The following is a 15,864-nucleotide window of genomic DNA, read 5'->3' as shown; positions in this document are numbered from 1 at the left end:
AGTAGAATAGCAAGAAGGTCATGGAGACTAGCAGCTCTACAGGAACCTTTTCAGAAGTGGAAAAGTCCGGCAGAAGTTTTTGTTATCAAGGCCCTTTTTAGCCTTACTTCACTCTTGGCCGGAGTTTGTTGATTTTTAAAATATCTTAGAGATTGAATAGAATGAGACTCCAGGATCCAAACACTGGGAAAGCTTGGATCTAGATTGTGGGCTTATCTCTGGATTTAAATATCTGTGGTAAACTGAAATAAAGACTTGAACATTAGTCCCTTTTCTTGTCTTCTTCCAGGTGAACATGAGCCAGCAGTCAGCAGTGATTCTGATATATCACTGATTATGGCGATGGAGGTGGGACTGTCTGATGTGGAGCTTTCTACTGACCAAGACTGCGAAGAGGTGAAATCCTGAAGAACAAGCAGAAAACCCTACTAAACTAAAGGGTAGGCATGAGGGGCAGGGACAGAGTAAGCTTTCTAGAATTTGGACCAGTCACACACACACACTCTCTCTCTCTCACACACACACACACACACACACACACACACACCCTCTAGAACACTATCAATCCAGTGCACTCCATTCTGAGATGGTCACGAAAAAGCAATAGCAACAGCTGTGTCTACCTGGATGCAGTTTTATCATCTACATGTGTCTATTTTGTTCACGTGGAAGATGAAAGCTTATTGTTTTCCCACATGCTTAAAAGCAATCCTGTACCTCTTCAGTGGCTCGTAAGTGTACAACTGAAATGACAGCTTGAGTGTTTTCTACTCTTGTTCATTGTTTTTTTTTTAAAAGATGATGATGTTTATTTATAGTTGAATATCGATGGATACTGTTTTTTTTTCACTGACTGACCCCAGCTTTTCCAAGAGTTCAGTCTGAAAGTTTGAATTCCTCTTCTTTGATCATTTCATGATCTGTCTCCAGGATTTATTATTGCCTTGACATTTCTGCATGAAGTATGCATGGCTTTGAAAAGAAACAGTGCTTCAGCACTCTGTATTAATATGAAGCCTATTTTCTTTAAGATTTTAAAACCTTTAAAGTGAGTCTTGGAGATTATATCTTCAAGAAGCCTTTACCCACGTGAGTTGAAGCCCTCAATGAATTGACATTGATGTCTTGTTGTTTGAAACTGCATTATGTTGGCTTCCACTTACAGAGCTCGATTACATGCACAGACAATAACGTGTAAGAGAGAAAAATCAATGGCACTAAACTTCTTCCTGTCCTTGCTATATTTTCTGCCATTAACAGCCTCTGGTATTAATGGCCTTCCTTGTGACTTCCTTATTCAGTAGCTGGAAAACAAGATCTAGTTTAAAATCAGGTACTTCCTTAAATTTAAAAACAAAAATTAGCAGACCAATGAGTGAGCAGTTTCAAGAGAGCGCTTGATAATCTTCATGTGGGTATTTGTGGCTGATGGAAATAATTTTAGAAAAGGTCTGAACTGCAAAGAGGACTACAATGTCAATTTCCAGAATAAATAGTTAAACCCAAGAGCAGCTGGACAAATTGTTTACCTTCATATTTTTAAGTGCAATTTTTGCACATCATTGTTAGCAAACACAAGGATTAGGTGAATCTTCAGTTCACTGCTTTCTAGAGACCTCTGAATGTGGCAATACAATGAGTGAGATGAATTACTGGTATATTTGAACCTGAAAAAAATGTCAATGGAAGAATTCAGGGTTTTTTTCTGGCTGATGCATTAAAAATTAAGTCGTCATATGAATGCCAAAACCGAAGTCTTTAACTATTACTAGCCTGTCTTTAACTATAACTGACAGAAAGGTGCTACTTATTGCTAATTATTCAGGTGGCAATTTTATGATTCAATCAAAATAGTCAAGTGCAAAGGAGGTCTTTCAGCTTGTTGTTTCTAAGAGAGGGAACATTTTCTTTTGACAGTCAAAAGATTTAAATCACATTACCCCCTCTTGGGCAGGTCAGTAGAATCAACAGCACACAGCTCAGATACAAATTGCAAAGAAAGGAAAATTATTTTCACTTATTTGTATTATAGCAGAATCTCAAAATGCCACTGTGTTCTTTCAGCATTGCCATTTTAATCTCCTCTTTTCAGGCATTTATACTTTAACTATAAAAGTTTACTCCCTGTTGAAACATGGCACATGAGGTCTTACACTAGGAGAAATTTGTTTCACAATATTTTTTTTAAAAGCTGGTTGATTCTTTCTTAAATTATAGGATGGGGCTGAGAGGAGGGAGAGAGAGAGTTTGCTGGACTCTTTTTGTCCAGTTATGACTCAAACAGTTCCTTTTGTAGATGAAATTTTGAGTATTCTTAGTCCACACAAGTGAACTAGGAGCTTTCGGCAAAATAACTCAAGCTAATAACAATTCAAAAGTGTGGCCGGTGCACACACCGTTACAGTTTTTAAAATATATCTTTTTGCTTTACTAAAGGGACATAGTCAATTGGAAATCTAGTCAGTTTGAAAAGCAAGCTAAAGATTGCGTCGGACTCTTCAGCTGCTTTGGGTCACCATTGCCACCATATTTGTGGTTTTATAATCAGATTTTTTGAACTTTTTTTGTTCACTGTTTCTCTGTGAAAGATCAACACTAACCTCAGGGGAATGTGACTGACTGAGAGTGCAGTACTATCCCTGGGCACAAGGCAGCACATAACCCCCACTTAAGCTCTAGAAATAATGCTGAAATGGAATGTAACTGATGCATAGACCTTCTGCACAGGGATGAAATTCACCTAAATTGGCTATTCAGGGGAAATAAGGAAACTGATTATACACAAAGAGCTCTCAATACACAAAGAAAACAAGTTGATGAAGTAGAGAGAGAAAAAAGTCACTAATCTCTCCCAGTTATAGTCGTCTAAGGTGTTACTTGGATCAAGAATAAGTTAAAAAATGTTCAGAAAGAAACATGATGTTTAAGTTGACTGTGACCCTTTAACATCAAAATATTTGCAGACTACAAATAGACAGAACAATTAGAATCATCCTTAACACCAGAGCATGGATTGCAGTGGAGCTGTCTCAAAGCATTTATTGTATTACAAAACTTTTGTTAAACTAATATCAAGGGTGAGCATTACCAGTTATCTCTAGCCATCTGATATTGGGATGTTCCCAACAGTAAGGCAGGTGAGGTCAGTACTTCAGTGAGAGATGAAAGAAAACCCACACTGGAGCAGGAAATTAACCTTTTAGTCAGTGCTAAATCACTGACCCAGCAATAGCGTTAGAAGTAGCTATGCTCAAGGATGTGCCGTCTTTCTGGTCAGATATAAAACTGAAGCCTGGCCTCCTTCTGGTCATTTTCACAAGTGTTGTTGTGTCCTGGCCAAATTGCAGTTTTTAATTCCCCAATTCCACCTGCTGTTGTTCTGTGCACTGTTCTAAGCCTGCCAGAGCAGTTACACTTCATTGGGGCCACAGTTCAGGTCGGCCTTTAAGCATATGCTTAAATTCTTCCCTATTCAAGAAAGCACTTAAGCACATGTTGAAGTTTAGGAATGTATTCAAATCCCCTTGATTTGGTTTGTTTAAAGCTAAGTCCATGTCGTGAATGGGGATGCTTTCCTAAATCAGGACCTGATTGATAGTGTTCTTTGTATTTAAAATTTGTCAAGCACCTTGAGAATCTTAGGCTGAAAAATTATTACATTGCTTTATTAAACCCACAAAATCATTGAAGTTAGTGTTAAGATTGACTCTGTATAACTCATCGTTCTGTGCGGAGGTATACTGTAATACATATAGGCCGCAATCCTACAAATATTTATAGGGATAATTAACTTTACTCATGGGAATAGCCCACTGACTTCAATGAGGCTACGCACATGAGTAAAATTAAGCATGTATGTAAGAATTTGAAAGATTAGGGAATATTATGCAAGATTACCCCCTGCTTGGAACTCCCTGTAATTCCTGCATACTGTTATGTTTAATATTGGGGTTCAGTATTAAAGGCTCACTTCAGCACTGAATATCCATTGACTTCTGGGCCTCAGATGCTGACTGTACAGCCAGCCTACCTCCTATCCAGAAAACAAGTCAGTCTGCCCTAAGGAAGTGGAGTGTTCATGGAAATAATCCTCCTCCCTCAGATTGTAACGCTCAATCTACTGTCTGTTTCTCTTCACCACTGCCATACCTGCTGGTGCTGCAAAGCCCATGGGATTTACTAGCTACTCCTAGGACTAGAGTAACTTCCTGCACAGTGTCACTGGCTGGGGAGACAGATCAATGCTTTAAAGGTGTCTACAATAGAAATGCTACAGCTGCAGCGTTGCAACTGTATCACTGTTGAGCTGTAGTGTAGACACTCACTACAGCAATAGAAAGGGTTCTTCCATTACTGTAGTTAATTCACCTCCCCGAGAGGCGGTAGCTAGGTCGACGAAATAATTCTTCCACTGACCTAGTGCTGTCTACGCTGAGACTTAGGTCAGCTTACCTGCATCTCTCAGGAGCATGAACTGTTCACACTGCTGAGCAGCAAATCTAGGTCAACATAAATTTTAGGTGTAGACCAAGCCAAAGTAAAGAAAATCCCTATTTTGGGAAGAGAATCCTCTTGCTTCTCCCCTCTCTTGCTGTTCTTTTCATCCACGTGAGTGTTCCTCTGATTTCCCATTCACAATGTGGGTGAATGGTGAGAAATCTTCGGCTTCCCCCTGGATGAGTTTCATACCAAAGAATACCTTCAACGCAACCCTTTAAAATGTCTTACAGTTGCGGAGCTTGTTCAGTATTCTGCAGCACCATTCCCAAAAGCCATCGAGCTGATCAGAGACTGTGACTTCACCTCTGGGGAAGGGCCAAGCTTGGGCAGCCATGTAATGCAGAGATTATTACTGAGGGGTAGTTTGTCCTTTGGATAAGCAGTAGGCGCTGCAGCTGGGTAACTTAGGAAAGCTGAAGACTCTTCAGTTGAAGATGTGAATTTGGGCAGACAGAGCCCACGCTGTGAATTTCTCATGGTTTTTGTGGGTTTAATTAAGCTACATTCCAAAAGACCAGTTGAGTGCATGAACCATATAAAACGTGCATGGACAAAACCCTGCACTTGGGGAAAAAATATGCACTCACAGGTTACCCAATTTACACATGCTAATGCTAGTTTGTGAACACAAATATGGGGCATGTGCCAGCTGTGCATCAATTTTTCCTGACTCACCCATTCTGCAAGGGGCTGAAAAATTGGCATGAAATATTACTTTTTTTCTGATTTACAGTAGTTTTAGAACGTGGCGGGGAGGGACTGGGATGATCATAGGTCAATAATTTGTAGACAGAATAAATTGATATTCATCTTCCTGGTCTCTACAGTATTGAATTCTCATGTGTATGTGCACAGACAGAATGATACGATTTTTAAGAATTAATTGTAATGAAAACAGAGGGAGATAGACATTTAGTCAGTTTTTGAGTTAGAGATAGTGACACAAAAAAGCTAATTTAATAGCTTTTAAATTGTTTAATAGTTTAATTGAAAACTACTGAATTCATATGTGGGGCAAGCAAGGAGGAGGGCTTGGTTCCTATCACCAAGGTGATAGTGTTGTTAGGAAGTGGACCTAGGATCTCCATAGGAGGTTTTCCATGGACTTCAGTGAGCTGTGGATCCAGCCCACAGGAAGCAGTTGTAAGAGGTTAGTATTTTAATAGAAACTTGTCACTTGCTATATGAATAGTTAGTGATATATTCTCATTTCTGCTAGAGGTAGGCCCAAGTAACAGACTTGAGATCCAGACTGGAATTTGAACTATCCCAAAGTTTGTGTGTGTCAGGAACCAAGATTTGGTTTAGGCCCATCTCGGGTTTCTGTTGTTTTATTCACCCTCCTCCTCTTCTGAATCAAAACCATCTTGTCTAATTATGAATTCTTCAATTATTCAAACAGATCTGACTTGCCCTGAGAAGCATTTGCAGACTGCTTTACACCTGCATGTGGACTTAATTAGCAAACCTCAACTACTGATTTTCCAGAATATGGATTTTATTTGCAGTTTCTGTTCAGTGTAGAAACGTTAGAGTGCAGTAATTTGTTCGTATAGCTTTTCAGACACGCAACCCTATGAATTTTCTCTGTTTAATGTACGTTGCATTACTTCTGCCAGGAAAATTTGTGATTAAAAGGCAATGATCAGAGCACAAGCTTTTCTATAACACAGGATGCAAATCCTGGTCTTGACGATTGGTCAGTGTTGCAATGACAATGCATGTTATGCCCAGGCAAATGCATTTCAGCTGAGCAGCTATGAATTGCTGAGATTTTATTTATAGGTGGCTTGTTCCTAACCAGTAACTGTCCCTAGGAAAGTTTCGGGCTAAGCAAATAGGTCAGAATGAGCAATAAGGATATGACCATGTGGTCTGGGCATATAAAGGTCGGCACTGGCAAATGATCACTTACTGATTTTTATTTCTCTTTTATTAGTAATGGGTTTGTTCCCCTGATAGGGATGTTTCTGCAGATGTCTAAAAAAGAGAAGGTTGCAAATCTGATAGCAATACAATAAGGATGCCATGTCATCATGAATATATGTTGTATCCAAGTTGATCTGACTTTACAAACTGATATTTTAGCACCAGATTTACTGGTGTGATGCATCCACTTTGCACCATACCCCAAGTGTATTTTGGCCCTACAGTACCTTAACCTGCCCACAGTGAATCACTCCAGTGTAAGAGCGATCTTCCAGAGTCACACAGACGATATAGCAGTTCTTAGCCCACCCCTCTCTCTGCTTTCTGTGTTGCAGAGGGACGGTGGCAAGGCCAGGATAACACCAATCCTCGGCTGCATTTTTTGCCCAGGCGGATGTTGCCAACCTAACTTAGAGCAGCCATTAGGTTGCTCTAACTCATCACAAGAGCCCTAATCTTCCCAGAATAGCAACAAACTCATGAGAGTGGAAATGTGAGCTCTTTGCCAACTTTGTATAGCACCCCTGATTTGTGCACCCCTGATTTGAAGTTTACCCACAGCCCTAGATCTGGCCTGTACAACATATAGGGCCTGATTTTTAATTCACACTAAGGCTGCTTTACACCACTCTGGCAGTGCAAAGAGACCTCAATGTAAACAAGAATGAGGGAGTCTTCTTTGTCTACAACATAATGCAGTTTAAATGCTTAGTAAAAGATAGTGCCCTTGTTGTTTGAGGGTTTCAGGATAACGTAACCACTCATATCAACACTAATGAGGCCAACAGTCTAACACCGTGATTGTTAAGGAAAACTGAGCATTGACTAATTTATTTTAGAGAGCCAAAGAATTTAAGCATATATTGGTCAATTAGTGTCAAAGAATTTAATTGGTTTGCTTAGAGTAATAATTTAAATAATGAAATATTTTATAAGAGATAGGAAGGACAGGGTGACACTGTTACTTTACAAAAAGAAAAGGAGTACTTGTGGCACCTTAGAGACTAACCAATTTATTTGAGCATGAGCTTTCGTGAGCTACAGCTCACTTCATCGGATCATCCGATGAAGTGAGCTGTAGCTCACGAAAGCTCATGCTCAAATAAATTGGTTAGTCTCTAAGGTGCCCCAAGTACTCCTTTTCTTTTTGCGAATACAGACTAACACGGCTGTTACTCTGAAAACTGTTACTTTAGTGAACTTTTTTCTAATAGCAGCAGTTGATCCAACACAACTAGTTCTTCTATTTTAGCACATTGTTGCCTGAACTAATTGATAGTTTTGCAGTTGAAAAAAAGAACACCGGATGGACTTTAGTCTGGAATTTGTTCATGTACCAGATGGTACTTATTGATTGATGAAGTGGATAGTTAGGGAGAGGAGCGCCCTCTGCAGCAAGTTTCTAATCTGCCAGCTAGAGTTTTCAAAGGACTTACTCATTACAACCAATACTAATTCTTCAGCAACTGGGAATTTTTGTTGCCAATAAAAATACTGGTTCTTCAGCAACTGAAAATGTGGTCCATATTTTAAAAAACAACGTAAAAGGGGAAGGTGCATTAAGGATGCCGTGAAGTTTCATTGAAAAGCCAATGAAAGAACTTTTCACCTGAAAAAAACTCAGTATTTCTCAAATATGTTCTTTGTGATTCGGTGGAGTGAATGCAGAAAAAAAGGAAGAAAGAACGTTGTTGCTTATGATTTTTAAAAAGGCATCAAAATCAACATACTTCTTTGCTATGAATGTAAAAGGTTATTACAGTTGTGAAATATCAGTGTTTTGTATGTCTACATACTCCCATCCTTACTTCCTGCTTTATGTTAGTTACCTGAAATGGCTGTACCATTTTATAATTAGAAATATAAAGAGGGGACAGGGGTTGGGAGGGGTTGTTACTTTTTTAGCAAGATGTTCCTTATATTTAGTGAACATTGAAAATGATTTTGTACTTGTCAAAATATACATTCCATCCATTTCCAGAAAATAATTATTTTTATTTAAAATAGTTTTTAAACAAAAACAAAAAATAAATGTGGCATCCACTTAGCATGTGGTTCATGAGCAGAGCAAAAATATTCCGGTCTCCGGCAATGGCTCCACAGGTTTCTCTTGTGATGTATATTCCAGCAGACCAGTACCAGCAAATGCCAATAAAAAAAAATAAAAAGGAAAAACTAAAATATTTAACTCCTTGGTGTATTTTATTTTGTGTTTCAGAGAAAGACCTGCATATCTTACTGAAATGATTTCCAGTTAGAAAACTGTATTATAATAGTGAAATATTAAAAAATTAGAGCATAATCCTGCTTCTCATACCTTCCTAAAAGCTGAAGCAGGGTCTGTTGTTCCTACACGCAAAACGTATCTTTTGTTTTGCTGAAGACCTGCTATGATTAAGGTGTATTTTGCAGTGAGCCTCCTTAGCTGGCTTTACAATCCGTTTCTGCAGAGCCTACAATGTTTGCTGTAATGGAAGTTAACCCTTCACCTCTGCATTAAGAAAATTTTCTATCATCCAAACAACCTCACTTTGATATGTGAAACATCGAATGCAAAACCATGAAGGAATTACGTGGTGGTATTTGCATAGACAATTTTTAATTAAGCATTCTTTGCTAGCTGTGAATTGTCTGCCTATACAATGCAGTAGTGGTTTGTGAAGCAAGACATTTGTCTAAGCTTTATTTTCTGTACAGTATTGCAAATGTATTTCAATTGTTAGTTAAGTCTTTGCAGTTATTTTATTATGCATACATCTCCCCCTTTAATGCACTTTATATCTCTTGAAAAATACGGGAGTCAGAGAACTATCATCTTTAAAGGGATTTGCCTGAAATCAAGAGGCACAAACTTTTATTTTGCTTTAGTATATACTGTAAATGCTTAAGAGCATAGACAGTGGCTCAGTTGGGGGAAATGCTGAAATGTTAAGGCTGATATTTGGAAACATTATTCAGTAGTACCACCTGGCTATTTTTGTGAGAGGGTAAGAATGTAAGTATGTGAGACTCTGTTATGTACTAGTTAAATATTGCAGCTATAAAAGTTAAGATTGTGAATACTAAGAAATTTTATTGCGACTTTTTTTAATAAAAGTGGATCTGATTACTGTGTCATTCATATTTCCAAACAGAACTGTAAATCCAGCTTTTGTTGATGTATGAAAATTTCTAGTGCTTTCTTGTTGAGTTCTTCTTCAACTGAGTTTGGACTTCACAGAAATCAGTTGCACAACCAGGCAAAAGTAAATAAATAGTTCTGCTGATTAAACTCGACTGCTGCTATTGCAGTCCTTTGGAGTCTTCTGATGAGGGACTACAAATTGTGCACCAGATAAATACATCCACTAGAGAGAAGTTTGAATTCATATGGCTTGTTACACAGGTAAGATCTGAACGCAGATTTTCCAGAAGTGAAAGGCTTATTCAGTAAGCTACTGCACTAATTAGCCCCTCTTTTATTTTTAAAATAATCAAAGCATGTTTATGCTCAGTGGACTGGCTCGATGCTGCTAATGCACAGATGGAGAAGATGTTAAACCTGAGGAACTTTCTCTCCCCAGATGCTTTCCGTGTGGAAGTAAAAGATGTGATCTGTCTGTTAAAGTGAAGAATTGGCTTGATGCTCTGGTTATCTTTTTCCTCTCTCACACAGCCATGGACATGGGGCCTTGATCAGTGCCCCCATGATTCAAGTCTGCAAAGCTGTATGAGAGTTTAATGAGTTATGTTGGCTATGTACAGAATCATGGCATGAGCAGAAACTACTTCTCTTTAAGAAAATTAAAAGTGTATTTTAGCACATATGAAAAGCGCTTGATTGAAATCTCTGGAGGGGAAGCACTGCTTAGCCAGCAAAAGAGATACTGCCCAAGCAATGGCAGTCCAAGCTTCATCTTGCCTAACCAACCCTGTCCTGGACTATCCATCTGCAGTAATTTAAAGGCTGCTCATTTTCTGTGCTTCTCTCCTGAGATTGCCAATAAAGATGCCAGTTACTTCTAGTTGTGTTGGTGAGTTAGAGATATGAACACATGTAAATTGGATGGAGGTCATTTCACACAGACCTCCAGAAAGCCAGCAGGTGGTGAATTTCCCTGGACCAGTATCCTAAACATGAACACCTCCCTTTCTTATTACTGGCCTTGAGTTGCCCAGTCCCTCAATCTATCAAAATACTGCACAAAATAGGCTGCCTAAATTTCTTCGTATGGTCTCAGTTGTGAATCAGCCTATTTAGGCAGGGAAGTCAGCGGCACAAAGTGTCCCTTTGCCCATGTCACAGGTTCCGACCTGAATGGCGGAGCAGTCTCCCTATGTGAGCTGCTCCCCCTCCTGCACCGAGGCCAAGGAACTGACAGGCTGGAGGAGAGTAGGAGCACCCAGGGCTCTGCTTCCTTAACACACCAGCCAGCACAGCTGAGTTGCGCCAGGGAGCTGGGAGAAGTGGGAACCAAAAAGTGTGACTACTAGGGCAATGCAACTATAAATATTCAGGGCAGCCTGTGAGGTGCCAGTCTAGCTGTAAGTGATCATAAAACCTTTGCCTTTGGGAATGGCAGGAAAATGGGGGAAAGAAATACTTGTTTGTTCACAGACAAAATGGAAGAAAATTCCATTGTACAGTAATAGCTCCTACAGTTACTGTTCACATGAGGCAGCGGCAGTTGATGCAGAACAGGAAGCCACATATGATTTAATATGGTTTTATCAACAATGCTAGGAATTATTTCTGTTACTGTTACAGCTGTAGGCCCATTGGTGGATACAGCACTGGCGTTCCCCAAGAGCTCTAGCACTGCCAGTAACAGACTCTGGATTCCTATTCCAAGGATGGAAGCAATAATCATAAAAATAAACCCAGTGCTGTCACTTAAGAAAGTTTTATATGTATTATCGCCAAGGAATCTGGTCTCACTTTCTCGCACTGTCCCCTCCCACCTCACTCCTTTTGTTTTTAACGTTGATTTAATAAATGGTCATAGGAGAAACCAGAGCCAACTTTCCTTGGCAGACAGCTGTGCTCAGTTGCTATGTGAGCTGCACGCACAACACAGCTGTCCTTGATATTATAGATCTTATGGCAGTGAAGATCTCAAATATCTTCGAGAAGCACTACAATTTGAAGCTGTTGGGAATGGCATTATTATCTAAAAATAACCAGGAGCGTGGAGCTGTTAATTCCAGGCTGTAAGCACATACTGTAGGTCTTAGATTACATCACTTTATCTGTGGTATATGGCCTTAGTCCTTTTTCAAAATATAACCATAAAAATGTACCTCTCCTCTCTCTGATTGTCTCTTCTGAAAGTGATAGACCAAATTCTGCTCACATTTGCACTGCTATGACTCCTTCTGATGTTTTAAAAGGGCCTCCAATGCCCATTGAAGTCAATGGAAAATGGACTTTGGATTAGGCCCAAAGAGACTTACTCCTGGTTTACCCCAGTGTAGCTAAGATTAGGATTTGGCCCATTGTATTCAGATGACGTACTGAACATGTAAGTAAAGAAAGCAAGCTTTGTGTTATACATTCATATAGCACCCCAAAGGGGCTACTGTTTGTTTGATACAGAGTCTCATGAAAAGCACCGTAAGAAAAGATCAAGGCAAGGATCTTTCTGGAACAGACTGGGAATAATAGGCCTTGTAGTACAAAGAGAAGTATCCCTCGGTCACTACAAACAGATATAATTTCTTACAAACCCCCAATTCATTGACACACATGCTAAAGTCAAGCATGTGCCTAAGTGATTTGCTGAACTGAGGCTCTAAAGCACTTAGGGAACTTTAACAACTAATGAAATAATCTTTTTTCATGAGTTAAAAGGAGCACTCTCCCTCCGTACAACCTTATCATTAACGGTCCACTAATTAAAAAAGAATATTAGCACCATGCAAGATAAGGCTGTCATGCAAAACTGAGGGTCAAAAGTTGTGACTCAGCATATGTACCTGCTTGATGATGATCATGAAGTGAATGCTTTCTGTAACAGCAAGGAATCAAACATCTGAATGCTGTACAATGACCACTGCCTTTAGGAGCTTCTGGCTACACTGTGCATGGACTGTATAGCATTTCAGTCTCTTCATTACTTCTTGTCAGACTGGGATCCCAGCCTGCAGCCCAGGAGGAAGGATGGGGTTGCTTGCTGTATAGCAGAGGTGGGGAAACTACGGCCCGCAGGACCATTCTGCCTGGCCCCTGAGCTCCTGGCCTGGGAGGCTCGCCCCCGACCCCTCCCCCGCAGCCTCAGCTCACTGCTTTGCCAGCCCAATGCTCTGGGCAGCGGGGCTGCAGAGCCCGGCCTGACTTGGTGCTCTGAGCTGTGCGGTGCGTGGCTGGCTCCAGCCGGGCGCCACGGCTGTCTGTTCTGCCAGCCACTGGTGCTGTAGGTAGCATGGTAAGGGGGCAGGGAGCGGGTAAGGGGGCAGGGAGCGGGGAAGGGGGGTTGGATAGAGGACAGGGGAGTTCAGAGGGTGGTCAGGGGCCGGGGGGGGGTGGAGGGGGCAGGAGTCCCGGGGGGGGGGCTGTCAGGAAGACAGGGGGATTGGATGGGATCAGGGGCTGAGCCACGCCTGGCTGTTTGGGGAGGCACAGCCTCCCCAACCGGTCCTCCATACAATTCTGAAACCCAATATGGCCCTCAGGTCAAAAAGTTTGCCCTTCCCTTCTGTATAGCATGCATGTATTGAGAGACGACTGCAAAGCAGATTGGGTGCTTCCTTTTGTGTGACATAGGAGACAGCTAGGAAATGTCTTTGCCAAAAGAAACAAGGGTGGGGGGCCTGTTGGATTCCTCTGTTTTAGCCAGTCTTGGGGGGCCTAATCCTGGACACACTCACTGCAAAGTAGCCCCACAAACCGACTTTTATTACAGTTAGTAGCAAACGTTTGCACGCTGAAGCCCTCGCTTTCCTCCCCCATGTAACTTTTGAGAAGGGCCTGTGACCTGTGTAAGCTCTTTGAAACATGAATTAGCCTTGGACATGAGCCAAAGAGCTCAGAGCCAAATATAACCTACCCCAAAGTTCAGGAAAGCAGCATGATCAACTCGTGTCATTTTATTGCAAGTCTCACAATATTTGATGTTTTACTTATCGCCCGGTGTCTGGTGGCAAGTGAGTGAGAGAAGCTCAGGTTTCATTTTTTAAAAATAAGTTTCTACCCGTTACGGTTGCAGAGAAAATGTTAAAAACATGTACTGAGTGCTCCTGAAAGGTGCAAAAAATAGAAGACAAATAAAAAGAACCGCACATTTTTTGTTTTTTTTAAAGTTCATGGTACTTCAGGGCCTTATTCAAGATTTTTGAACATTTGGGGTTGGAACTACACTGAGGAAGTCCAGATGCTGTGATTTAGTTCAGACCCATCTCTAGCATGAGCACATTTGTTTAAAAGTATAAAAGTCACAACAATTCTAATGAAACTGGGTCCCAAAAACCCAGTGAGCAACAGTCACTTGGCCAAAAGGAGGGCAAAGCAATAAAACAAAATAAAATGACAAAACCAGAATGAGCTAGTGTAACTCACAGGAAGACAAAATGAGTAAAGACCAATTGACCCAACCTGAAAGGCCTCATGTGGACCCTTGCTGACCTTCTCAGAGAGAGAGAGTTCCACAGCTGGGCTCCATGGAGGGCCCTGTGTCCAGGCCAGTGCAGTGGAAGTCACACTCGCTCATGTAAGAGGGCACCACAAACTGCGAACCCAAGGTAATTTAAGAAACAGGTTTTTTTAAAAAAGTACTCAGGTGAAACTTGTTGCTCAGTCTGGAGCATTTCCGTTATGACTGTATTTTAGAGAAGGCAGCAAAATCAGCTGTTAAACAGTAAACTTGTCCTAACCTACAGCCCCATGCTATTATGGACAAGACTTTCCTCAGAGAAGTGAGTAGAAAACAGTAAAGGAGAATAGACTTTTTTTCAATATATTGCTGAGTTATGTTAAAGGAGATGAACAGCAATTACCCCAAAGCTGGTAGCTGTAGAGTTCACTAAACAGTTTCCCTATAAATAAGGAAATGTCTGCTATATTTACAAAAAGAAAAGGAGTACTTGTGGCACCTTAGAGACTAACAAATTTATTTGAGCATAAGCTTTCGTGAGCTACAGCTCATTTCATCGGATGCATGCAGTGGAAAATACAGTGGGGAGATTTATATACACAGAGAACATAAAACAATGGGTGTTACCATACACACTGTAAAGAGAGTGATCAGGTAAGGTGAGCTATTACCAGCAGGGGGCGGAAAAACCTTTTGTAGTGATAATCAAGGTGGGCCATTTCCAGCAGTTGACAAGAACAGCTGAGGAACAGTGGCCAGATGAGTGAATGAGCCTCTGATAGTGTGGCTGATGTGATTAGGCCCTATGATGGTGTCCCCTGAATAGATATGTGGACACAGTTGGCAACGGGCTTTGTTGCAAGGATAGGTTCCTGGGTTAGTGATTCTGTTGTGTGGTTGCTGGTGAGTATTTGCTTCAGGTTGGGGGGCTGTCTGTAAGCAAGGACTGGCCTGTATCCCAAGATCTGTGAAACCTACTGACCGCTATGCCTACCTACATGCCTCCAGCTTTCATCCAGACCACACCACACGATCCATTGTCTACAGCCAAGCTCTACGATACAACCGCATTGGCTCCAACCCCTCAGACAAACACCTACAAGATCTCTATCAAGCGTTCTTACAACTACAGTACCCACCTGCTGAAGTGAAGAAACAGATTGACAGAGCCAGAAAAGTACCCAGAAGTTACCTACTACAGGACAGGCCCAACGAAGAAAATAACAGAACGCCACTAGCCATCACCTTCAGCCCCCAACTAAAATCTTTCCAATGCATCATCAAGGATCTACATCCTATCCTGAAGGACAACCCATCACTCTCACAGATCTTGGGAGACAGGCCAATCCTTGCTTACAGACAGCCCCCCAACCTGAAGCAAATACTCGCCAGCAACCAAACACCACACAACAGAACCACTAACCCAGGAACCTATCCTAGCAACAGAGCCCGTTGCCAACTGTGTCCACATATCTATTCAGGAGACACCATCATAGGGCCTAATCACATCAGCCACACTATCAGAGGCTTGTTCACCTGCACATCTACCAATGTGAAATATGCCACCATGTGCCAGCAATGCCCCTCTGCCGTGTACATTGGTCAAACTGGACAGTCTCTACGTAAAAGAATAAATGGACAAAAATCAGACGTCAAGAATTATAACATTCAAAAACCAGTTGGAGAACACTTCAATCTCTCTGGTCACTTGATTACAGACCTAAAAGTGGCAATTCTTCAACAAAAAAAACCTTCAAAAACAGACTCTAACGAGAGATGGCTGAATTAGAATTAGTTTGCAAACTGGATACAATTAAATTAACTTAGGCTTGAATAAAGAATGGGAGTGGATGGGTCATTACACAAA

General features: G+C 41.0%; 1 protein-coding gene across 3 annotated transcripts in view; it reads left to right on the top strand.

Moving 5' to 3' along the window:
* RNF150 (ring finger protein 150) overlaps positions 1 to 9,528 on the top strand; it is a 211,861-nt gene extending 202,333 nt beyond the window's left edge. The window contains exons 7-8 of one of the 3 annotated variants that reach the window (XM_084626119.1): positions 290 to 440; positions 8,648 to 9,528. In XM_084626119.1, the coding sequence (XP_084482245.1) occupies positions 290 to 408 (119 nt within the window). In that variant the 3' untranslated portion in view covers positions 409 to 440; positions 8,648 to 9,528. Of the gene's footprint in view, positions 1 to 289; positions 7,450 to 8,647 lie in introns of those variants that run through there. The other 2 variants (XM_084626118.1, XM_084626117.1) reach the window with 2 other exon arrangements.
* Positions 9,529 to 15,864: the final 6,336 nt, after the last annotated feature.

Source organism: Lepidochelys olivacea (assembly GCF_965140295.1).
Source record: "Lepidochelys olivacea isolate rLepOli2 genome assembly, chromosome: 4".
NCBI classification, from domain to species: domain Eukaryota; kingdom Metazoa; phylum Chordata; order Testudines; family Cheloniidae; genus Lepidochelys; species Lepidochelys olivacea.
Note: the sequence above shows the minus strand (reverse complement) of the source record. Positions and strands in the feature narration are given on the sequence as shown.